The 25530-nt window shown below is 39.9% G+C and overlaps 1 protein-coding gene across 5 annotated transcripts in view; it reads left to right on the forward strand.

Moving 5' to 3' along the window:
* Positions 1-319: 319 nt before the first annotated feature.
* NFKB1 (nuclear factor kappa B subunit 1) overlaps positions 320-25530 on the forward strand; it is a 94479-nt gene continuing 69268 nt past the window's right edge. For 3 of the 5 annotated variants that reach the window (XM_048846859.2, XM_048846863.2, XM_048846861.2), the window contains exons 1-3: positions 499-630; positions 18670-18722; positions 21251-21335. In XM_048846859.2, coding sequence (XP_048702816.1) covers positions 18678-18722; positions 21251-21335 — 130 coding nt within the window. In that variant the 5' untranslated portion in view covers positions 499-630; positions 18670-18677. Of the gene's footprint in view, positions 636-820; positions 883-18668; positions 18723-21250; positions 21336-25530 lie in introns of those variants that run through there. The other 2 variants (XM_048846864.2, XM_048846860.2) reach the window with 2 other exon arrangements.

Below are 25530 nucleotides of genomic sequence, written 5' to 3' on the forward strand. Positions count from 1 at the left end.
CATATAAATAATTAACAATAACGCTAACGGCTTGGTTTTTTTGTTTGTTTGTTTTGTTTTAAATCTTCCCCAACTCGAATCCTGGCCACAGCGGGTCTCAGAGCAGGGCCCTGCCGCAGCACTAACCCGCGCTACCCGCTGCCGCCGCAGGCATCCCGGGAGCTGCTCCGCCTTTGGAGCGCCTCTCTCGTGTGCAACCTCCCCGCCCTTCCGCGGCGGCCTCCGCTTCTCTCTCGCTCTCGAAACGTCAGTGGGAATTTCCAGCCAGGAAGGAAGTGAGAGCAGCGGCAGCGGCAGGGGAGGGAGAGGGGAGGTAACTCGCTGCGAAAGGGCAGCTGCTGACAGGTCTGTGGGACGGAGCCGCCCGGGCCGCTCTCCAGCACACGGGGGAAAATCCCCGCTGCGCTGGGGCTGCAGGGGAGGAGGACGAGGCGGCTGCTCCCGCCGGCCGCTCCGCTTCGCAGCCTGGTTTACATGGCGCCGCGCTGACTCTTGCAAAAGGCGGCGGCGGCAAGCGACGTGCAAGGCTGAGCGGCTGCCCCGAGCGGGGCTCACCCCCTGCCGACGCACCGGAGTGCGGCCAGCCTGGAGAAGGAGCGGGGCCGAGCCGGAGTACGCTCCCGCGTGAGGGTGAGTACATACATCAATGTCGGGTCTTTGTCCGCCTAGGCTGGAGCCGCCCGGGCGCTTGCTCTGGTGCCTTTTTAAACATTCACCTTCACCAGCTGCTTCACTTCCTCATTCCTGTTCGGGCTGCCCGCCCGCCCATCCGTCCGTCATGCGTGTGAAGAGGGATGAGCTTCACACCAGTCAGCTGCTGCGGGGAGAGTGCTACGCTCCCTTTAACCGGTGCCGCTGCGGAGTAACTCCGGATTGACGCTGGTACAACTGACAGCAGGTTTTGGCCTGGCGGGATTTATAATGTAAAAGAAACTGATTGGGGGAGGGGGTTGACGAGAAGGTGTGAGGCTACTTAACATGGGGAAATAGATTCAATTTGTGTAATGACCCAGCCACTCCCAGTCTCTATTCAAGACCAAGTTAATGGTATCTAGTTTGCAAAATAATTTAAGTTCAGCAGTTTTTCGTTGGAGTCTATTCTTGAGTTTTTCTGTTGCAAAATTGCCACCTTTAAGTCTGTTACTTAGTGACCAGAGAGGTTGAAGTGTTCTCCTACTGGTTTTTGAGTGTTATGATTCCTGATGTCAGATTTGTGTCCATTTATTCTTTTGCATAGACACTGTCCGGTTTGGCCAATGTACATGGCAGAGGGGCACTGCTGGCACATGATGGCATATATCACATTGGTAGATGTGCAGGTGAACGAGCCCTTGATGGCGTGGCTGATGCGATTAGGTCCTATGATGGTGTCACTTGAATAGATATGTGGACAGAGTTGGACATGTTAAGTATCCTCACAGCTGCTTGTCAACTGTCTGAAATGGGCCATCTTGATTATCACTACAAAAGTGTCTTTTCTCCTGGTGATAATAGCTCATCTTAATTAATTAGCCTCTTAGAGTTGGTATGGCAACTTCCACCTTTTCATGTTCTCTGTATGTATATAGATCTTCTTATTATATGTTCCATTCTATGCATCTGATAAAGTGGGCTGTAGCCCACAAAAGCTTATGCTCAATAAATTTATTAGTCTCTAAGGTGCCACAAGTACTCCTATAATGTTTTTAAGTTCTCATCCAAAAGACTGATATACAGTAAACGGCGTAGAGCTATTTCTCCAGGGTATATCCAGATTCATTAGTATTAGCTTTAAAAGCAAACAAAGGAGAAAAAAATGGGGAATTATTGTTAAAATAATCTGAGCAGGTCCAAAGCAATAGGTGTCCAGCAGGTGCTGCCTGCTAGGAGCACATATGGCTTGGGACACTCTACAATAATGTAATGTACTGAACCTTAGGTGAGTTTACAAAATGAGAGCTTAAGTGTGGTGTGTTTCTTATTCTGAAAACCTCATTGCTTGTATATGAGAACCTGTCAATATGATTGATTGACCCCCTTCCCTATCTCCCTCCTCCATCGATTTATGGAGTCATTGGACCAGAAATGAAGTGTTACTGGTCACTTAACTAGTCTTTCAATAAATGAATGACTTATTGTGAATGACTGTGTTGTGGATTTTCCTTAAAGGGTGACTGTCCACTTGATTTTTTTTTTCAATTATGCAAATTCAAAAATTCCAGTTTCTGTTAGTGCACACTTTAAATTTCATGCTGTGATATTTCTTCGTCAAGAATATTGTAAATAAAAAATGTATATGGTTTTTCTACTCTTTTGTTAAAGTTTGTAAAGGTTCGTAAGCTCGGGAGAAACTCGCTGTGTATAAAGTGCTTTCAAGTCCACAAAAGAAACAAACTGAAAAAGGAAAGGGAGAGAATTATTTTTTAACTTTGTAGGGGTTACTTGTAACTAGAGGAGGCACAGAATTTCAGTCTGAAAATACAGTGATTTTTCAAATGTCCCTTTGATTTTACATGTGAAATTCCTACTTCATCTGAAAGAAAAATCACGGTTTCTACTACATTGCATTGTTTGGATTCCCTTAAAAACTAGTCACTTACCAGTATGACTGGTGTAAGCATTATTTCTGATATTTTCAATAATTCCATTCTAAGTATAGGGAATACTGCAGCTAATTAAATAATTTCAAAAGCAGTAAATGGGATCTTCAGTACTAAATAATGAAAATGAAATTATCATGGATGAAAAATAATAGCTATTTAATTGTTTGTTACATTTGACCCTAAAAAATAAGAGGATTTCAGCTCTCCATTATTTTTTATTTGAGTAGCATTTGTTGACATGAATGAATGAGCATTTTTAAGTTACTCACTTCACGTGAACAAAAAATAGGAAATAGTTTCTGAAACTTACATACAAAATGGAGTCTGCATTAAGATGAATTACATTATGTGCCCTGATCCCCCAAATGCTTCTGTATATGATCATGTATTATTCAGACAAGTGAAATTAATTATGCATGTAAGAGTTTGCGGGATTGTGGTTTTATGAATTAAGCATTGCTATTAGTTTAACGATACATTTCAGTTTTCAGTTAAAAATGGTAAATTTTAAAAGGCACTAGTCCTTGCAAAAACTTATACACACTTGTTAAAATGAAAAGTTTGAGAGGAAAATATAGATAACATAAATTGACAAATTTAAGTCCTTTTTTCCTCTCTTTCTCTTCCGAAGAAGAAAAATCAAAGCAGTAGTAAAGGGTTTGATGCTCCACTCCAGTACACCAGATTTGTAGCAGTGTTACTCCACAAAACTGATGTAATGAGTGAATAATGTGACCAACTGTTTCATTTTGAATTCGGGAACTTATTTGCAGTTTACTGTGAATTTGTTTACTTTTCTAAATATTCTGCTAGCCAAAGAAGGGGTTGGGGTTTTGTTTTGTTTTTTTTCTGGTTTAGAGCCACACTTCTGTCATTTGCTGATTGGGGGGGGGGTTGCAGTATTTTGTCATCTATATCAATTAATGAGCAATAATTGAGTTGCTAAAATGCAAAAACAGTATGCTATTTAAAGACTCAAATGTGGTTCTTCAGATGGTGTAAATTGTCATAGTTCTGTGATTCATTGACATTCAAGCTATGAGGCAAAGGGGGGAGGGGGCAGTGCCTTGCCCCGACCTTAGTTTGCCCCCCACCCAGACTTTTCATAGGGCTATATGCTCCATTATGTCTTCTACTTCCTCTCCCACGCTTTCCTGCTCCCTCCCCCCCCCCCCCCGCGACTTTTCAGGCTACAATATAATAACATATAATGTTATATATACTGAAACACAACTTCCTCCTGCCCCCCCGCCCAAATATTTCTGAAATGGCGCTCCCAGAGCTATGATATGCACACTAGCAAAGGATCTGTCCACAACATTTATACACTTGAATTTTTATTTAGCCTTCTAAGAACTAGCTTTGGTAAAATGTCTGCAAGAACTGTGAATAATTTCAGACTGTAGTATTGATTTTAACAGGTGGAAAGCTTTTCTTTTCCCTTCCTGCCCAGACCCTTCCCCCCCCATATCCCTTTTAATGGAAGAAATTTACATTAACAAAAAAAGTCGTCACAAAATTAAATTAGTTTCATTAATAACTAGTCAATAGGTGCTGGAGAGAGTTAACATTATGAAACTGAGAATGATTTGGTTTCATTTTGGTGAGGAGTTGTGTAGCTCTAAAAAATACTGACTTCCTCAGTGAAGTAATTTTGTGACTGACAGGGAACCCTGGGTTATCTCAATCATTCGGTGAATTTTGAAGCTGTGTTGCACAGTGAAAAATGCCCTGGAAAAAAGTACTTGTGATTGAAAAGGAAAATGAGGAAGGATTGGGGGGGGAGGGATGGAGAGCGCTGGTTAATTTAGTACCATCTTTTAAACATTTCCTACTTCTTACAATTATATATATGTAGTTTCACAATGATTTTAGGTATTTTTCTTTAAGCTTGATTAAAGCTTGATTAAAGCTTGATTACTCTTATTTGGCTGAAACTATGTGATTTCAGTAATGCTTAGCAATAGATATCTATAGGGAAGCATCACTACATCACAAACTCAACACTTCGTAACTATTGGAATTTTCATGAAAAATCAAGTTCCCCTTTCTAATCAGTGTTGCTTTGTCCTTTTTTGCTTTCCATATGCTGCTACATATATAATGGTCCATGAGCTAACCCAGAAAATGCCCTTCAATTGTAGGACCCCATGTATGGTGTTTCTTATGTACAGTGGACCTGTTCTAGGAGCATGGGAACCAAATTGGCAGCCCTTTCTGTGTATGAGGGTTATGGAGTATGTTGTTATAATTATTAAAATTCATAGGCTAATTTATGGAACCAAGTTTTCCCTTTTAGTTACACACATATCCTACCCCACTGACTCAGAGGTTGAAAAGATGTAACTGAGAAATGAATGTTTTTATTCATTTATTGTTAGCTTTTTGTGCCAAGAGAAACTATGGCTCAGAAACCTCTGTGGTCTGTGGACACACTGTGTTATCAGACGATCATGTGTCGTGAGAGACCACTTCAGAAAAGAAATTAATCTGAACAAAACGTTCCTGCCTTATAGATCACTGTTGTTTCCCAGCTATACATTTACATTTAAAAGTATCTTGAAGGGAGAGAGAATCTTATTTACTCAGTTAGCAAGCAAGAACATTTCCAAACAACTTTCTGTCAATTTACTGATGGATTTATCCTGCAGGGGATTCCTGCTCCAAAGGTGAAAATAGTGGAGTTAATTATTTTTAAAAAATGGAAAAAGAGTTCTAGACACTCAGCTCTAGGTCACTTTCAGCCCCAGCCCTTAAAGTTCCCATATGATGGCCACTATGTGGACTGTGTGATAGGCTTAGAAAAATTTCTGCCTTGCCAAAATCATAATCACAACAGTCACTAATTATGAAGTTATTGTCCAATATTGTCTCAGTAATTATGTCCTCATTTCCAAAGGTACTTAAGCACGTGCCTAGTTTTAAGCACATGAGTAGTTCCATTGAAATCCATGAGACCACCCCATCTTTAGTTCAAGCGTGTGGTTAAGTACCTTGTTAAATCAGGGTCTGTCTTCGTTGACAATTTCATCTGAGAGGCCAAGGACTAAACCAGCGTGTTTCTGAATTATTCTGTCTCTGTCCCATTTTATAAGTAAAATCTCTAGATTAGTATTTAGCTACACTGTCAGACTGAGCACCAGTGAAATCCAGCACCAAATTAATTAAATTCTTCCTGTTGTAAGGCCCAGAATTAGTTAAGGTAAAACACTGTGGGCTAGACTAACAAAGAAATGTACATGTGGTAAGGCTGAGCATTACCATGCCTAATTTTTAGGCAGCTAGAAGGTTAGGCACTGAGGTTCCCTGTACAATTAATGGGGAGAGATGGGTGCCTCAGAATGGGATTATGCAGAAGCCAGCACGCTGGGTGGCTCGTTGTCTAATTTACCTAGGGGGAGATGCCACGTCAAGGGGTGTGTGCTAAGCCCTGCTTCTCTCTTGGAGATGGGTGCCTAAAATCAGGCTGCAGGGATATATCTCCCTCTCATTGAGATTCCTTGCTGCCAGTCTTGTCCTCAGGTTAGCCTCCTATGCTGTTTTAGCAAGATGCCAGGGACCAGAGGGAGAGACCTCCCTTTTAACGTTTAGACCAGTGGATAGGGTACTCACGCAAGATGAAGAAGACTTCCCTCCATGCCCCCCATTTCAGATCCCTCGTCCTGATGGGGAGAAAGGTGGCAAATCTCTCTTCAGAACCTCTCTCAGGCGAATGCTGTAACCACTGGGCTAAGGGATATTCTGATGTGGGTCTCCCTTAGTCTCTCCTGTTGAAGCTGTCCCACTTTGGATTAAATAATGAAAGAATCACTGGGCAAGAGAGAGTGTGTGCAAACGTGAGAAGGACGGTAACCTGGTGATTAGAGCACTCACCTGGGAGAGCCAGGATCCAGTTCCCCTGCTGCAGTGACTTTTTTTATTACTCACAATGGAATAGCTTCAACAGGAGAGATTGAGGGACCCCCCCACCCCCTCAGAATATCCTATAGCTCAGTGGTTAGGGCACTTACTTGAGGGTGGCAAAGCCCAGTTCAAATCCCTTCTCCCCTTATGTGGAGGGTGGACTTGAACTGGGGATCTCCCACATCCCAGGTGAGTATCCTAACCACTGGGCTAAAAGTTATGAGGGTGGTCCTCTTTCTTACCCTCCCCCTTCCCCATTTTGTGTGAGTTCACCTACTGGGGCCCCGATCCAGTAGACAAGGTCTGAACACGTTCACTGGATGGGGCCCTGCAGGCGAGTTAGGTGGAGGAATGCCTGTCTTCATCCAGTTTGTGAATCAATTTGGGCCTGAGGCCTCCATAAGCTGGCATGGAGCTGTGGTGTGCATGCCCAGAGGCTGAAACATAGTTCCTTGGAAACTTTTACTGCACAAATGTAGGCGGAGAGTGATTTTTCTAAGCACTAACAAGGTGTGGGAGGCAGCTGAGTGGGGGTTTTGTGAATCCCAGTGGAGCCTGATTCTGGGATTTAGGGATACATTCACAAAAGGATTTAGGCACCTATCAGCTTCAATCCAGCGAGTGACTCCTATTGGTATTCCAAAGGTTGAAGAACACATGAGGCCCTAGGTAGGATGATGTTCTTTAAAATCAGATTTCTTGCCTCTCACAGACCTCTGGATTCTTTGAGGCACATAAATAAAATAAGCAATAGAGGTACTCCAGTGATTTTCTAATTTTACTAGTGATGTTTTGAAATATTTTATGTTGTATAATATGAATTATACTACATACAATTGCGGCCTAAGCGACTGTTGTCATGTGTTTTGTTTTATGTGAATTAAATCCCAGACAGCCTGAGTTCTACCTCCCAAATCTCATTTTGAAAACAGGTTTCAGCCTCCCCAAACCCAGACTTTTAAAACTCACGTTGCTGTCCTGAGTTTTACCTATGTTATTTGCGTATTGACATTGCACCACCAACCAGTCAGAAGGTCAGCACTTCCAATTTTCAGTGGTCAGCTTTCAACCAAGGGCCATTGAGAATCCCTGGCCACCACCACCACGAAAAAGAACTGATGGAGCTCTTGCTACCTCCAGAGCCCGCTACCTCCAGAGCCCCCTCTCTCCACAATGTATGTCAGTGTTCTTGTTTAAATGGGGAATCCCACCCTGTCTGTATTACACTCCAGAGCCTGCACTGAAAGTGCAACTGGTGGTGCATGACAGTGTGTTGGAGCTTAGAAATGTGTTGGACGGAGGGGGTTTGTTTTGTTTGTTTGTTCGTTTTTAGTTACTTGAGAAATTATTCATTCGCCGTAAATGATCAAGTTCGACTCTGGATACTCATATGCAATTCTCATTTAGAAGAAGGGGAAGTATGTATGTTTCCTGGGTTACAATTTGACTGTTTTACAAAAAAATTTAATATCATACAATTACAAACAGGGCCGACCTTAGGGAAAATGGCGCCCTGGGCAAACTTGTATTTTGGTGCCCACTGCCCCCCCCTCCATTGCCTATCCACTGTGGATAGTTCTCTGAAAACATCCACTTGGTGTGCAATGGCAGTCAAAAAAGCTAACAATTTTGGGAATCATTAGGAAAGGAATAGATATAAGACAGATAATATCATATTGCCTCTATATAAATCCATCGTACACTCACATCTTGAATACGGCATGCAGATTTGGTCGTCCATTTCAAAAAAGATATATTAGAATTGGAAAAGGTTCAGAAAAGGGCAGCAAAAATGATTAGGGGTATGGAACAGCTTCCATATGAGGAAAAATTAATAAGACTGGGATTTTTCAGCTTGGAAAAGAGACAACTAAGGAGCAATATGCTAGATCGGGGGTGGCCAACCTGTGGCTCCAGAGCCACATGCAGCTCTTCAGAAGTTAATGTGCAGCTCCTTGTATAGGCACCGACCCTGGGGCTGGAGCTACAGATGCCAACTTTGGCCATGAGCGACGATGGGCAGGGATGGTGTCCCTAGCTTCTGTTTGACAGAAGCTGGGAATGGGTGACAGGGGATGGATCACTTGATGATTATCTGTTCTGTTCATTCCCTCTAAAGCACTTGGCATTGGCTACTGTCAGAAGACAGATACTGGGATAGATGGACCTTTGGTCTGATCCGGTGTGGCTGTTCTTTTTCTTATTTTACTCAGGATCAATATGCTTGAAGCACAATTTATGTGTGTAGAGCAAATATTAACATATCGCTATCTGTCATTAGGTCACTACTTCATTTTTTATTCCTTCCCTAAGTGCTAGTCATAATCTAGAAGTCCCCTTAGTAAGGAAAGTCATTAGGTTTCCAGGGATGCTCAGTGAAGTAAGATTAATGAGGGAACACTGCCCATTCTGCAGGAACAAAGCAAAACACAGGTGTAAGTTACAAGAACTACATATTCCTCACTGATTTTCACATTACATTTAGTGCCAGTTATTATTTACAAATTTTATCTTAAACAGTTGGCATCAGTCGCACAATATCGGGGCAATTAACCTTATTAGGCTCAATGGTGGAGCATATTCTGCAACTTTTATGTAGATTATTCCCAACCTGTCTTAAACCTTAAAGGCAGCAAAAAGTTTGGTTGTATTGTACATGGATTAATTATACAGATAAGACAGCCATTCCCACAGTATTATTACTGTTTGTCTGATAAATTTCCCCATGCTATCAAATGTTTAGCTCAATAAAGTAATTGTTTCTTGTAGAAAATCTATGGCCATATTTTCAAAAGAGCTCAGTCAGCACCCAGTTGCGCTCATTTAGATCTTTTAAAAAGTGTCTACATTTTCATAAGATTTCAGCTCCCACTTAAGGTACGATATTAAGTGGCCATATTTTCAAAAGTGCTCAGCATCCAGAAACTTCTGTTGAGAGTAGTTGTGGGTGTTGAGCACATTTGAAAATGTGGCCCCTAGTCTTTGTTCATCATTTTATTGTCACAAGCACTCACAGACTTTCTGTAGGCTATAATTCTATGCAGATTCTGTGGAAAGACATCCTTGATGGCTGGTAATGCATCCTTTGCTGAAAGAATTTTTAAGATGGAGTGTAAAATTATTGTTTAAAAAGAACTAAAGTATTATCTAAGATCCCAAATCAAGAGGAAAAATCATTTCCATCTGAAATTTTATCAGTTTTAAGATACACAAGGCCAAAACCTCCTGAGTCCCATCAAACAGAAAATCATAACTAGCCATAGCAAATAACAAAGATTGTGTTAGTAGAAAAACCAGCGTACGATGTCATCATTCTGGGTTGACGTAAAAAAATTAGACGATCTACAGATTTGTTAGTGGCTGGAGAAATGTAGCAATTTAAATTCTGCAGCCCCTTAACAGCACTGGAGAAGGCTGCCTCTCTGTGATACAGTAATATGCAACTATTTTTAACGTATTTTCTTTTCAATAGCATGTCTAAAACTGTACATTCAGTATAACACTCTTTTAAAAAAATCTCAAACACACCCAGTACTGAAGTCACAGAGGGGGAAAAAGACATTAGTAATATGTAAAAAAGGAAAGGATCTGCTGAGAGATTAAAAGGATGATGTCAAGTTGAGATTTAAGCAGTTTCTGTAATGTAGTTTCACATGTTTCAGCTGCCTCAGAGACCCCCGTCAATTTTTGTGATTTTTATAAACACCTTTCATGTTTTTTAAAATGTTCTTTCCCCTCTTGCTGTATAAAAGATCCAGTCATACGATGAGTGTAAGAGTGAAGTTGACTGTATACAAAATGATGTTAAGAGCAAACAAACCTAAAAATTGAGGAAAATAATTTTGCATCTAATCTCTTTCAGTTATAATAATTTAGGGGGTCTCACTTGTAACAGTAGCAGTTAGGTGTACATATAAAATGTGTAATTATGCATGCCATACTGGCGAGTGTGCATGCAACTTTCAAATTCCCAGTATTTCCAAAGCCATTCCTCAGAACAATAGTTTACCTTAATGATCACATCTTATTCTGCCATTACCTAGGTATTAGGTAATACTGCCAGGTATTAGGACTAATACAAACCAAATAGGTAGTGGGATACCTGTGGAAACAAAATGACTGCCACAGTGAAACCTTCTCTGCAACAGACTTTTTTTTCCCCTGAATAATTTCCCATTAGTGCAGCTCCATCGGTGGTAGCAATGATGGGAGTGCAAGACACAGATAGCTGCCAGCGATTCTACCTCTTTGTTGTATATACCTGCTTTAAGTAGGTTTAGACAACATGGTCTTTAAAATGCCAGCGACTGCCTGGAGCTCTGCCTGCGCTAGTGTTTCCACTGGTGGTCCCACTCATGGAGCTGCACCAATGTTGGCAAAGGGAATTTTTTCAGCGAAAAGCCTTGTGTAGATACAGTCTAAAAGTTTTACAGTGAGCTAAAGGCCAGACATGGTTAAAACTACAAAAAGCAGGTTCCTCTGTGTAGCTGTTGTACATTATGTTGATGACCTATCTTGCCCTATGAGTATCCTCTCCAGGAGTTTAGAAGGCCTGAGGCTTTGTGCATACAATAATATGATGTGCTTCTTATCAGTAGATCTTAAAGCACTTTACAAAGAAGGTTGGTATCATTATCCCTGTTTCACAGATGGGCAAACTGTGGCGCAGAGCAGTGAAGTGACTTGTTTAAGATCCCCCAATCTGCCAGAGGCAGAGCTGGGAATAGAACCCAGGTTTCCTACACTGAAATAAAACAGTTTACTATATACAGACATGGATTATGTATCAGTAGAGAAAAATTAGGACTAAGGATGATACTGAGGTTACAGAAAATAGGGTGAAGAGGAAGTCCTAGTGGAGGAGGAAGAGATACAGGATGAAATATTGTGGGAGGATTATGTAGTACAACAATTATCATTTGTATCTGCAGAATTCACCACTAGAACTTCTAAGCCCGCAACACCAATGGGCATATCTCCAAAACCACAGTCATCTATAAGCAAACAGAAAGCCTGCCATATTTTATAGCTGTGATGTAGTACAACATGATATATATTTCTGGTATCACTCTTGTGAAATAGTGAAATATGACTTCAGTTCAGCTCCCCATTCCCTGTTTTTCCTTATTTTGAGTAAGCAAAAGAAACCTGCTAACAGGATTAGTAATGATGGTTTATCTACAGCAGCTATTGGTTTACACGTTTTTATTTGGAAAACCTTTTTTATATGTAAATACTAGGGAAGGACAAACACATTTGAATAGAAAATAGAATTGACACACACGTGTGTGAGCATCCCTGGCTAGAAAACTTGCAGCAGGAGCTGTTCTTTCAGGATTTCCAGCCAGTTGAGGGTGGGAGTTGTTTGTCGTTATGCTGTATTTACTTTCTAGATTCCCCTTTCTGAAAGAAGAGGGTGTTCTTAAACACACCAATATCAGGAGAGAAAAACAAGCTGTTCTGTAAAAGTCTTGGGGGATTTAATAGAGGTAGATATCCTTCTTATAGAACTTTTAATAAACCATCTGAATAATTCTGTTGCAGAGATATTATCTTTTACAAAGTGTATATGAAGGAGACATTCTCTATTCAGGTTTCAGAGTAACAGCCGTGTTAGTCTGTATTCGCAAAAAGAAAAGGAGTACTTGTAGCACCTTAGAGACTAACCAATTTATTTGAGCAGAGCTTTTGTGAGCTGTAGCTCACGAAAGCTCTGCTCAAATAAATTGGTTAGTCTCTAAGGTGCTACAAGTACTCATTCTCTATTCAGTTACATAAATTTTCAGAGTAACCTTTATAGAATTTTACTTAATTTCTAGAGATCCCTATTAGTTTAATCTCTATTAAATTCAATAGGACATATCTATTGGACTGAATTTAAATATCTTGGCCTAGGAGTTTCTAAAATAAAATAGCAAGAAACCCTTCTAAACAGGAAGGGTTGGCATGTATGTTCTCTGAAGAGGCTGTCAGCATCATGTTAGCTTGTAATTGACTGTTTTAATGTAGTTTAGGTGGCACAGAAAATTTGAGAAGAGAGATCAGTAGCTGCTTAAAATGTTTTCACCAACTATCACTCTTCACGTGACTAGGCTTTAGATGTAAAAGCCCTAGAAGGTGTTACAGGGGTGTTATTGGCACTGTTTTTCCTTGGTCTTTCAAAACTGAGTTCTCAAGAACACTTAGACCATTTGTACTCAAACTGCATAGACTAAAAGCAGAGACCTTTCGACCATATCCCTTCTTGCAGGGTGGGATAAAAGAAGCATATGTTGTCTGGGGGTTTTTTCTGTGGTTTCAGGACCCATTGAAGTATGAGTCTTACTCATAATTTACGCTTCAAAACATGAATAGGTAGATCTCTGGGAATAAATCTAAAATTAGTTTTGTTTTAACTTTAACTTTTGGATCATACTTTTTTTTTTCCATGTCTTTACTTCCTGTTTGGATTTCCCAATTCATTAATACATATTTGCTATATACATGTTTCCAGCAAGACCCGTGTCATGCGACCAAAGCTAATAAGTAAACATGAAGTTAAAAAAAATAGAAGGGAATTTTGAAAAGCCCCAGTAGCTGCTTGAGAAGACCTTTGTAAATGTTTGCTGAAATGACTGGTAAACCAGCATCTGCATCATCATCAAGTCTGGTTCCTCCCAGACTAAGAAGTCAATATCAGGTTCTGCTTGTTCTCAAAAGGGTGAATATTTTTTAAAAATCCAATCCTGGTCAGTTTCTATTGTGTATGCCAGTATGGCTACTAATGTAGAGGATAGAAGTGTCTTTGCTCACCTTTTAAAATCCAAACCTAATAATGAGACAGCAACAGTAGCTGGGAAAATAGTAAAAGCGCTTGCTGGCATTGTCTGGAAAGGCATGTCTTGTTTTGTTTTTTAAAAGGCTACATCTTGTCACATATAGTCATCAAATACAGAGAGATATGTAAAATATACTGAACGAGCTACAGCCGCATTTCTCAGGTTTTGGTTATTCTTATTGGCTCGTACTCAAGCATTAGTTCCAAGCCTTAACACCAAGTAATAGTTGACATTATATTCCATACTCTTCCCTCAGTTAGAGCCATGCAGTCCTGTTAGCTTCAGTGTACATTGTAGAAACAGATATTTGTTACTTTATTGTTTAATACCAACAAAGCCATAAATGACTTTTCCCTGTGAACTTCCCTGAAAGTGTCTAACCCTTTCCTCTTCCCCAGTCACCTTTTCCTACATCTAAAAATAACACTAAAGGGCAACATTTTCCCCTCTGCTTCTATGAAACCTTACAGTAGCCAACCTGCTATGGAGACAAGGACGAAAAGTAGAGACACAGAAATTCAGCATGGGTCTCAGCAGCAGGGGCCTCCGGCCCATGCTCTAAGGGAGTAAATGCTGTTCCTCCATCCTCCCAGGGAGCAGTCAGAGGAAAATTCCATGAGTTCAGAACTCCAATCCCCTATGTGGGAATAACCCAGAAATGATTTTCCCCAAATTGAAGGAGTTTAAATTGTGCCGTCTTTCTCTTTCGCTAGACACCTCTCTTTCACATCAAACCCATTCATTCATCTGCTCTCTATATTGGCTTCCCACAGAATATTGAGTCAAGTTTAAGGTCTCAGTCCTTATCCTAAAGGCACTCAGTGGCCTGGGCTCAGGATACCCAAAAGATCATGTGAGGTTCCAGGATGAGGACTGTGGTTAACAACTCTCCCCCTCAGGCATATTGGAATTTTCTACCACAAAAGTTAAGGCTTGTCTGTGCAGGAGATAGAGCTTTCTTAGGGGCCAGTCCCAAACTGTGAAACTGTCCCACAGGAAGTGAGGACCATTACAAATTTCACCACCTTCCACACTGAGTGCAAGGCACGGTTCTCTGACCAGGCTTCTCTAATATAAAAACATAGCAGCATATACATTTACAGACAAATTCCCTAAACAAAAACACTATACTGCACATATAGTTTTCTTTCTAGGGAGAAGTTGAGAGAGTGAATGAATCACACATGACAGATGTTAGTCACATCATTTAATATACATGTGGAAGGTGCTCAGATACTACAGTGAGGAGGGCAATGTAAAAATTCATTGGGGAGGAGTTATTCTCAAAGTCTCCTATTTTTGGTGATGTTATTGGCTTTGCTCCAATTTCCTGAATATATAGAAAACCTAAGAGATGGGTTAGAATTTATTTAGAGAACAAAAATCTTGTATACTGGGGAAATGTTCTAAGGGCATTTGCAACATTACTTTGCTTTGAAGATGGATGAAATGCTTTTAGTTTGAAACTGAGAGTCTATTAGTCATTTGGAGGGGATTGTTTTAGACTTCTTGGGGGTGAATTTTTAGCTAGTCCCTGAAAAAGCACCCAATCTATTTACATACATAAAGCAGAATGTTTGCATGCCCAAGTCAGCATGTGTATGTACCACACTGCCTGTGTGTGTGAGAGAGAGATCATGTTGCGTTTTACTGCTACTGAGTACAAAAGAGCTTGAGTGAGAGGCACCTGTGTAGTTGGTGCCAAAGAACTTCTGTATGATGCCTCCTTATGAGCATGGCATCTGTGTATATATAGCCACAGAGTAGTCCATGTGCAGTTTGTTCTTGTTTAGCAAAATCTGTATTTTTTTAAATTACTTGTCTTCCTGGCATCATGTCAGGATCCAAATAGCTACTCATTAGTTCTAATGATAAAGCTATCCATTGCATCATTTCAGGAGATCTTTTAATTTTTAATAGCAAAGTACAATAAATGGTAGCTATTTGGAAAATACACTATATTGCCCCTGCTTTTGTTTATGAGTCATGTCTGATAAAAGTTCTAAATATGGATTCTACATGAAATACATATTACCATGAATCAGAAAAAGGAATATGAAATAACCACATTTCCTGCATGAAGTTCTCTTGTGAGAATAGGTGAGTGAGATAATTTCTTTTACTGGGCCAACTTCTGTTGGTGACAGAGACAAGCTGCTGTGTGTTGAACCAGCTGGAGCTTATGTGTGGCCTTTGTCCGCCCCAGGTAGCGAATGATGGTGGAATCAGATCTGTAGGTGATAAATGCATGGAGCTTGTGCATCATAGTTCGATCATCCTCCAGCGGCAATGAGCTCAATTGCCTAGTTAACCAGACTTGGAAGGAGGCATTACATGTCTTTCCACTCTTTCTATGTACATGTTTAGGAGTAGTGATGAATCCAACAGGACCCAGAGACTACACACTACCTTGACAATTGGCAAGCAAACACCATCGATAGAGAGAGAGGTTCACATTCTAGCCATCCCCTCAAAGTGTTTCCTTCTTCCTATCAACATCATTTCTATTTTGCTTGGCCTTGAAGGACATTTTGATCATCACTTTGCTTAGAAGACTCATGGAATCATAATTTGATTGAGTTAAGTATTCTTCGGCCAAATGGGGGAAAATGGTTTTAGACTTTCAGAAACAATTTTCATTTCACTTCTGTGAGTGGAATCTGGCATTTGTATGTACGGTTACCCACTTTGGGAAATAAGTAATTGTGCAGATGCATTTCTGGTGGCTTCCTGAATATTTGGCCTTTTGTGCTCTTCCAGTTTCTACTTTCCACTACTTTGTATCTAAATAGGAAGTCATTACATGGAAAACTAAATATTTATTTTTAGTAAGTATTTAGTCAGCTGGGTTATATTCCTCTATAATCCAGAACTGTAAAAAACAAAACAAAGCCTACTTAGAATGCCTCATTGTTTGAAGTAGCTGTACTAATTTTGAACACATTTGTTGGAATGATTAATGGTATAAATAAATAAAGTCTATTACACAAAAGAATGTTGCATACAGAGAGGCTACAGATGCTCTGTCTGCCAGGCTTTCTTCATAAAGGGTTATAATGTCAATAGCAAATTATAAAACGTAATAGAAAAGACAAGGCTTATCTTTCTGAGTTTTGTACGGTTATATAGTTGACAGACAGTGCTTTGATTACTAACATCTTGCTGTAATAATTGATCAAATACAATTTATTGTTGTATCCACTATTCATCTTTGGCTGAATTCCATTTTCAGTTATTTGATGTATGACCAATACTGCAACTAGACATTAGGTACACTCCCACTTTAAAAAAATCTCTCCAATGTTTAAGTTAGGGGAAAAGCAAGTTTGTACTTGCTGTGCTAAGATGTAGTTTTACCTTCATGAGCTCCTGTTTTCTCAAAGAAGGTTTCTGTTTTTCCCGTTTTGATTTTCTCTCCCTTTTACAATGGTGCTGGAAGGCTGAGCCACATCTCCTTTGGACCCTGTCAACACACCAGGTTTACTTTCTGCCCAAAGAAAGTATGTGAATGTTCCAGTTTTTCTTTTCAATGCCTGCCTCCCTAGTGATGTAAAGGTCACTCGGTGACTCAGTTTTCCTTACAGATTCTTAATCATTTCCCACATTTTTGCATGACAGTAGATTTTCATAATTGGTTTTTAGCTCACTGGAAAATATTGTTAATAATATTTGTGATGAAAGGTGAGAGCCATTGACTCCTGTCTATCTTTGTAAGGTTATTGTCCTTTATTTACAACATGTTTGCATGTTACAGTCAAATGACTCTTTTAGAGTTAATACATTTCATTAGCTACATTATACTGTCTACTCACTCATTTCCCTGAGAAGTTTTTTTTTAATATTTTAACATTATAAAGGAAATTTAACTACATTTAACAAAGTTAAAATAAAAAAAGCAGTCTTTTGTCACAATTAGACTAGAGAACTAGGAGCCAAGATTCCGAGATTCATTTCCTAGTGACTTGCTCTATGGCCCTGGGAATATCACTTAGGCCCAAATTTCCGAAGTGTCCACCAATTTTGGGTGCCTCTCTTTGGGAGCGCTCACATTAAGACATCTGGCAAGTTAGTTATTAGAGGTGCTGAGCACCTGCAGCTCTTATTGGCTACACTTGCAGTTGTGGGTACTCAGCAGAAGTGTTAGTTAGGCCACAGATGTCTCACATTGGGCATCCAGAATCAAAAGCATCCAAAATTAGTCAACACTTTTGAAAATTTGTATTGTACCTTCTTTGGTCCTCATTTATACTGTGCAGGGTTTCTGTGAGACTTAATTCATGAATGTTTGTAAAAAGTTTTGAGATCTTTGGAAAATGGATTCTTTAGATGCACAATGTGTGTTTATTATTGCTTAAAATATGCTAATAGCTTTGCTTAAACTGCCAAAGCTCAGAATATTCAGAGTAAAAACCAGGATAAATTGATTTAAATCATCAAGCAGAAAGCCTTGATTTAACTTGGTGATTTTAATCAGCTTTTCCATTTGTGCTTCAGTTATTTTGATAACGAAAGATGCATTCTCATTGGTCGATATAACAATTAAAACATGGCTATTCACAACTAAATAGAACCTTTACATTAATCTTTTTGCTATATAGGAGGGTACACGATATCTGCATACATTTATTTAAGCAATTATGTAGCTTAATATTTTCAGATTCGTATTAATTGTACATATTTAGTATGTTAGAAAATGGTGAATGCTATTGCTTATTTACTAGATAATTAACTTTTTGCTCATGATTTGCATCAAGTTGCATTATGATGATAACTGGAATTTAATTAAAAACACAATAGAGCATATTTATTTTTCATTTTAATATTTTAAGAGAGTATAATAAATTTGGGTCTAAACATATTTTATATTAAATTCAGATTTCATTTTAAACAGGTCTATTTTTAAAAAGAAAAACTTATAATTTAAATACCTCAATCAAAAAATCTGATTTTTTTCAAAAAATTCAATTTAAATTAAAAAAATTGATTTTTATCCACCCTGGGTAAAAAAAAAAAAAATTTATTCCTGGTTTTAATGACATTACAAGGGGAGATGAATTTTGACCCTAATACTTCGTCTGGGATTTTCAATTCAATGGGAGTTGAAAGCAGGAAACCCCAGTCTTTGTTCTGAGTCCCACCCTTTGGAGGTGCTGAGCAATTTTAAGGGTATCTGGGCAGTGGATGATGTTGCTATTGCAGTTGGATAGTTCAGAGATGGGTTGTCAGAGCTTTAACAGTGAATGCATGTGACTTTTCATTTGAAAGCAGACTAATGTTATTTTGATACAGATATTATTATTATTGTATACTGAAAAAAATGCGGTGGTCAGTGAACAATCATCCTCTTTGTGCTTTCATCATTTCAGCTCTTAAAATGGCAGAAGAAGATGCATATATCATGGGAGTATCTGATCATCAAGTAAGTATTAACACACAGTTTATATGCTCTCAATGTGTCAAAAGCATATGAGTTTATGCTGTCTGGCTATCTTAGCTATTTGTCAGGTGCCAATTCCCATAGTATCTAAACTTTCTGTAGTCTGACATCATCAACGAGAAAAATATCAGAATAAACCTGTCTCAGTAAGAAGCCCTTATCAGTAAAATGTAAATTTCTCCCACTGTAGGGCCTACCCTTTGACATTGCCTGAACGGTGTAAGTGTGGCTTTAGAAGAATTTCCTACATTTGTTTTTATTTCCTAGCTGCCCGATTCAAACTTACACTGAAATTAATTCAATGATGGCCATGACTGAAGTTAAAATAATATATAAAAATGCTGTGTTATGTAATTATCTGAGGTTTGTTGATATGATATTGACCTCAGTGTTCCTTCATTCACAGCCATTTTGGTGGGACTCCAGAACTCCCAAACTGTTCACTGATCCAAAATGACTTTAGGTCACTTTCCATATAATTAATTCAAGTGATGAAAACTGTGCTTGATTCAAAGGCTCCAATTAAAAAATATGTTAATCTCCTAAGGCTTAATGTATGTAAATGCATGCTAAATGGATTACGTTTGACATTTGGATCTGGCTTTGCCCAGGGCAAGAATACAGTATTGCCAGTCCCAAACTTTCAAAACTCAGGAGATTGATTTAAAAATAATGAGATTAAAAAATTACATTGGATGTTTTTATTTGCCTTCTGGTTTTGGAACTATCAGGTGCATGGTTACATTTTTGTGCTTTTTTCCCGAGCCATGAGATCTAGAAACATACTTTTTTAAAATAAAAGCTCAGAGTCTCACCTATTCACCTGACTCCAGAGATTTAAGAATAACACCAAATATGGTGAAACTTGCAATAAAATCACTAGAGTTGGTAACACTGAGAGTAGGACAAACTTTTCTTAGAGTACATAAAAAAAGAAACATGAAATCCTGGTCCAATTAAAGTAAACTCAGTGAGTTCAGTTGGCCGGGGTTTCACTATTCAGGTCTATTTTCCCCTTGAAATACTCATGTAATCCATCATGAGTGACAGTGAGGAATATACGTACATATAGGAAGGGGAGAAGAGATCTCATAGTTCATGAAACCTATTGAGTTTAATCCTAAAATCAGGGAGCTGATTTGTGTACATAAATGCACCCCCTGGAGAAACCAGTGTGACTGAAGTCCCCTGTCTTCATTGACGGGCAGTCACCTTCCTTTAAGAAGACAGTGAAAGCCTTCACCTACTTATCATGGGAAGGGCCCTCCCTACTCCTTGTTGACCACAGCTGAGAAGGACGATGAAACAGTCACTGATTACAATGCAGTTGACTCCTGACTCCGGTGTTTTCCCCTGCTGAGGTCAGTGGGTCTGGACACTGCTGCGGGGGAGAGGAGAGAGAGGAAGGAGAGAAGAAAAGCAGGGAAGGACCGTTGAAAATTCCCAAACCCTGTCCTTAGAGCTCAGAGCAGAGTTTGCACAGCAAGCTGCCCCTATGGGTACAGAGGGAGCAGCCTGGAACCATGATGCAGTCAGGAGACTTTTGAAGGGAGATGTGTGTATTCACCGCCAGTGAGCTGTCCCTGTGGTCCTGTACTGGCAGAGTCAACCCAACAATTTGCTCCAAACTAGTGAATTAATTGTGATGAAAATAGAGTAAGACTTGCTGCTTCTGTGTTAATTGCTAGACCAATAACAAGTACCACATCATCCAGTCCAGGAAGATTCTCTCTTCTGTCATATTAAATACCTTCTGAAGCAAATTTGGTTTTTTGTTTTGTGCTTATCGTCCAATTTGAAAAGTGATGAATTTAGATGTGGTGCTACTTACAGTAGATCAAAAAGACTTTTCTATATTTTTTTAGTATTCAATGAGAACTTTTTAAGTTGAGCCCACAGAAGCTGCTCGTTTGGTACTGTCATTTTAACATGGTGTGTCCCTTGTGAGTATGTTTTAAACGAAGATGGTGGCTAGATGATGGTTAGATAAGGGGATTGGAAGTTGGAACTTTTTAGCTCTGTCATTGACTCTGAGTATGACCTTGGGCAAGTCATCTGGGGCTAGATTTTCAAGTGCTCAGTAGCCACTATTGGGGCCACATTTTCAAGAGTTCAGCTTCGAAGTGCTTTTGAATATTTGGCCTGTGGTACATGCACACTGCCAGTTTGCACTGCTCAGTAACGCCTTTTCATGCTTGCTACAGAGCTACAGGTTACACTGGTCAAAATGCTGAGCCCTGTCTACACTACCAGGTCCACAGGAGCTAGCACTGGTGGAGTTGCACCATTACAAGAATCATCAAGGAGTGTTAGTGTGGACAAGTCTTTAAACTCTTTGAGCTTTGATTTATCCCACCTGTGAAACATGAATAAGAATGTGTACCTATCTCCGAGATATATTGGGAGTCCTAATTAATATTTGCAAAGTGCTTTGAAATCCTTAGTTGAAAGATACTGTATATGTAGAAGTATTTTTGTGTATTAATAATGATTAACTCTGTTCAATACAGATGTTTGCAATGGATCAGTTCATGGGAGTGAATGCATTATTTAATAATACAGGTTTCATTACCTCAGATTTACCACTACGAACAGGTAAGAGCCACTGCTATTTGATCATGGTGATTTGTCTTCCTAGTGTTTCTTCCAATTGTGTGTGTGTGTGAGAGAGAGAGATCTTTCAAAGAGAACTGTTTGTTTATATTTATTATGTTCTATTAGAAAACACCTTGAAGTTTTTAACCTTACTTCCTCATATTGTTGTTAAAGTGCCAGATTTTACAACACCTTTAAGAATCCCCCCAACCTCACTTCACCTGTGAGAAGAATCTGTGACTGTTCTACTACCAAGGATACTTCTGTGCCTAAATATAGAAACTAAATGTTTTAGCCAGTTAAATGTTCTGATTGACCAAACATCAATAAATGATGTGTTGAATTTTTAAAGGGACAATAGCATTTTTAGATTCCTCCAGTTGTTGTATTTCCTGCATAGTGTAACAGATACATTTTTTTGCATGCTATCTTGTGCTGTGTTTCACTTCTTGCCGTTGTTTTTAAGGGGATATGTTTCTCACTAATGAAACCTAGAATATATTCAGCTTCCTGTATCATTTTGAATCTGTTTTCCTTCTCAGTGACTTCTGTATTTCCTATAAAGTGTCAGATTGATATTAAAAGCACTTAACAGTTTCCTGAATGTTAACACAAAGTTGAAAATGCAGAGCTAAATTCTGGCATTCCCCTCCCCTCCCAATCTTTGCAAAAAAAAAAAAAAAAGAGTATTTTGAGTCAGTATGTGGATCAATTATCCTCAGTGTGGGACTAATTTAGGGGTGTTGAAATGTCTTGGCAGAGATCAGAAGAATAAACATATATTGATTAATATTACCTGGAATTTGTTCTTGGAGGTTTTTGCAAATGTCATTTATCAATATTACTTTTAATTTGAAAGTAGGAGTCCTGAGCCTCCCCTGTCTAGTCTATTGGATTAACAGATTTGGAGAAGAAAAGAACTCTGAGTCCTTATTTATAAATAATGTTGTTAGAATTTTTCTCTGACCTATTGTTAATGTCTTTGCTGCCGATTCTCCACTGCAGCTTACATGCTGTCATCATGTTCTGTTGATGATCTGTTTAAATCCACAATCTGTCAGGATATATCTGGTACTTTTGGCATCACAGGTTGCCTTGTATCACAGAAAACAAAAGTGCAGTTTGTTGGATGCATTTGCAAATTTGACAGCAATAAAGGGCATAAAAGTAAAATCCTTGTGCAGAGGGCTGTGTAAATCCCATTTAAACTCAATTTTAAGGGCTTAAGTGATGCTTCTCTGCACAGGGATAAATTTCACCCCAAAAGAATAATATATACATATTTTTGAGAATGCCGTAGAGGTTTACAATTTGTTGTTCGTTTAGCATGTCCTATTGTAAATCACTCTATTTTTTCCTGGAATGAGTATGAATACATTAGGGTCAGGAATTGCTTACAGTGCCAGTGATATTGTTTCAAGAGAAATTATTTCTCTGAGCAGCAAATCTCTTAACTCATTAGCATTCAATAAATGGATTTTGCCATCAGTTGGTATAGCAAAAATGTTTTATTAACACAGAATGGAATTTGCCACTAGGATTTAATTGTAAAGCACAGAGGCTTGCTACAGAACATACCCTCCCCCTGAATTTCCCCAAGTCTCTGTGGTCTCTAGTTTGAAACAGTTTTAAGTAGCAGGTCCTAACTCTGGCATGATCAGTGTTACACATAACTCTGGGTCCTTCTGCCGTGATATGCTTCTCACCGCATGTAGCTTTTTAGTTTACCTGATAATCTTCACTGCTGGAGCAGCCAACCTCACTCCATACAGATGAGTTAACACAACTATTTCAGGATCAGAAAAATGATTTTCAGATATCTGGGCCCTGTTTACACTAGAAAAGGATGTTTTAAAAACCATCTAGACCAGCGTTTCTCAAATTTGGCCACATGGAGCCACCATGGGGTTTTCTTGTGGCCACAGCCTCCTCGGTGGTGATTGGGGTGGGGAGGCAAAGCAGCTGCCCCTCCCCAGGGCCACCAGCAGGGGGCTGGTTCTTGCTCCCTTCTGGAGCCACTAACACTGTAGGAGCAGGCGACCAGTGTGAGTCCCTACACTCCTGGGGGCTGTAGGGCTCGGGCTTCAGCCCTGGGGTGGTGGGTGACAGGCTCTGGCTGGGTGGCAGCAGGCTCTGTCCCCCAGTCGCAGGGCTTCAGGTTCTAGCCCCAGGCTCACCACCCCCCCACCCCGCATGGCCCCTGGCTCTCCCCGCCTCCCTCCCCATCTAGGGCTGAATTTGTCCCCCAGCTTGCCTGAGCAGAGCAAATCTGCTGTGAAAAGTGATTTTAACAAATATACAAATATCACTTTTCACTGTAGCAGATTTACTAGCTAGCACGTCTTTTAAGAAAAAATCAACCAAAACCAGCAAAACACGCAAAGCACCTTGTGTTTCTACTCTGTTTAGATCCAGTAAAGAACAGAGACAACTGGGCATTATTTTTATTATTGAGTCTGAAAAAAAAAAAAAACCCAAAACCCTACATAAATAAATTACAATGATTTGGACATGTATATGTGCCTATTTATTTGTTTTTCCTAAAATTAATTATCAGAGTGGCCACCAGCAAGAGTTGGTGGCCACTCTCTGAGGCCACCAAAAATTTTGTTGTGAGAACCCCTCATCTAGACAGCTCACACATGTTAAAACTACAACTCATCCTCTAACTGCGAGCAGTTTATTTGGTGACTGCATCCTCCTCTTGCAGTTCTTTTCTTTGTGCTGTCTGTTACTGCAAGATTATTGACAAGTTTGCTATGCTTATGGCAGGGGACTGATTGGGTATTTATCACAAGCAAACATTTCAACTGAGTTTCAGAAACGCTGCTTACCCACAGCTTCCACCAAGTCACTCAACTTCTTGAGTAATGTCACCATAACAAATCATGGGACATTAATTTCCTGCTGTTGTCACTGCTGTAAGTCTGCCTTTTAGCCACATTTTAATGTGGTATTGTGAGATGGGGATTGTATTTTAACCACTGAAAACAGAAACTAATGCTCTTCTGTACGCAGTTGAGATTACTTGCAGTTTTGTAGTGGGATTTTCAAAAGTGCTTATCCTTGGTTTAATTCAGCTCTGATTGAAATCTGTGGGGTTTTTACAATTTACTTCAGTCAGAGCAGAGATAGGCCAACACAGAGTGCTTTTGGAAATCCCACCCTATTTTTGTTTGTTTGTGCGTGTGTCTGTCTAAGAAAGCGATCCTCAAACCGGCCTGAGGAGCTTCCTTGGTAGTCTTCAAAATGAAGCACTTTGACAACCAAGTAGGGAGAACTGAGGTGGGAGGTGTCCAAGGGAGAACTTCTCTCACAAAGTGGTCTGCCGAATGAAGAAGTTGGAGAGCCAAGGCGGCTAATATCTGCCACTGATGCAGCCTCAGCACTTAAATCTTTCAGGCAACCATGGACAATGGCTGAGTTACTGATTTGACAAGGAGCAGGTTTAATGTATAACTATGGGTTATAATGCCATGTGAGTGTCCTATAAACAAGTAATAAACAACTAGGGCGTTTAGGGACTTTCTGACAAGTAGTCATGCCTATGTGTGTAAATATAATGCAATGATGTACTGCTGTCCCTCCAGCTTCATTGTGGTGTATGGTAGGGTATGCCCTGTATGAATAATACACTGCACTGCTCCATGGGAAGCGTTGGGATGCATTCTGCCTTGGAGACAGGGTCTCCAGCAAATCCTTGTTGTTTAGAGAGTCGAGGGAGCACAGGCTATGACACCCCTGAAAGAAGAATAATTTACTCACCCAATGTGGCAAGCCACTCCAGTCTAGTGTGGGGTGGAGTGGCAGAGCTGTTGCTCGGTTCACTCCTTGGCCCCTTTTTTGGCAAGTTACACCCAGAGTGCATGGGCTGCAATTGCGGCTGGTTCCCTACTGCCTCCTCCTCACTGCACAACCATTCGCAACCTTTCCCCCAACATATAGGAAAAAATCGGGTGCAGCAGTGTAACAGTTTGGGGAATGCGTCTGCGTCAGCATAGGGAAAGATGCCATTTTATGACCTCTGTTTAAGACTGTAGTCTTCAGTGCGGATTAAACCTTCCATTGTATGGCAAAAGACAGACCATGCCTGCAGATCTGAAGCGGGGCCATTAACAACTGAATAACCACACCCGGCAGCTGCCAAGGACTATTATCTTACTAATGACTCTTCCCCACTGAACCCTGCTCTGTG

The sequence above is a fragment of the Caretta caretta genome, chromosome 4 (assembly GCF_965140235.1).
Source record: "Caretta caretta isolate rCarCar2 chromosome 4, rCarCar1.hap1, whole genome shotgun sequence".
In the NCBI taxonomy this organism is placed as follows: Eukaryota; Metazoa; Chordata; order Testudines; family Cheloniidae; genus Caretta; species Caretta caretta.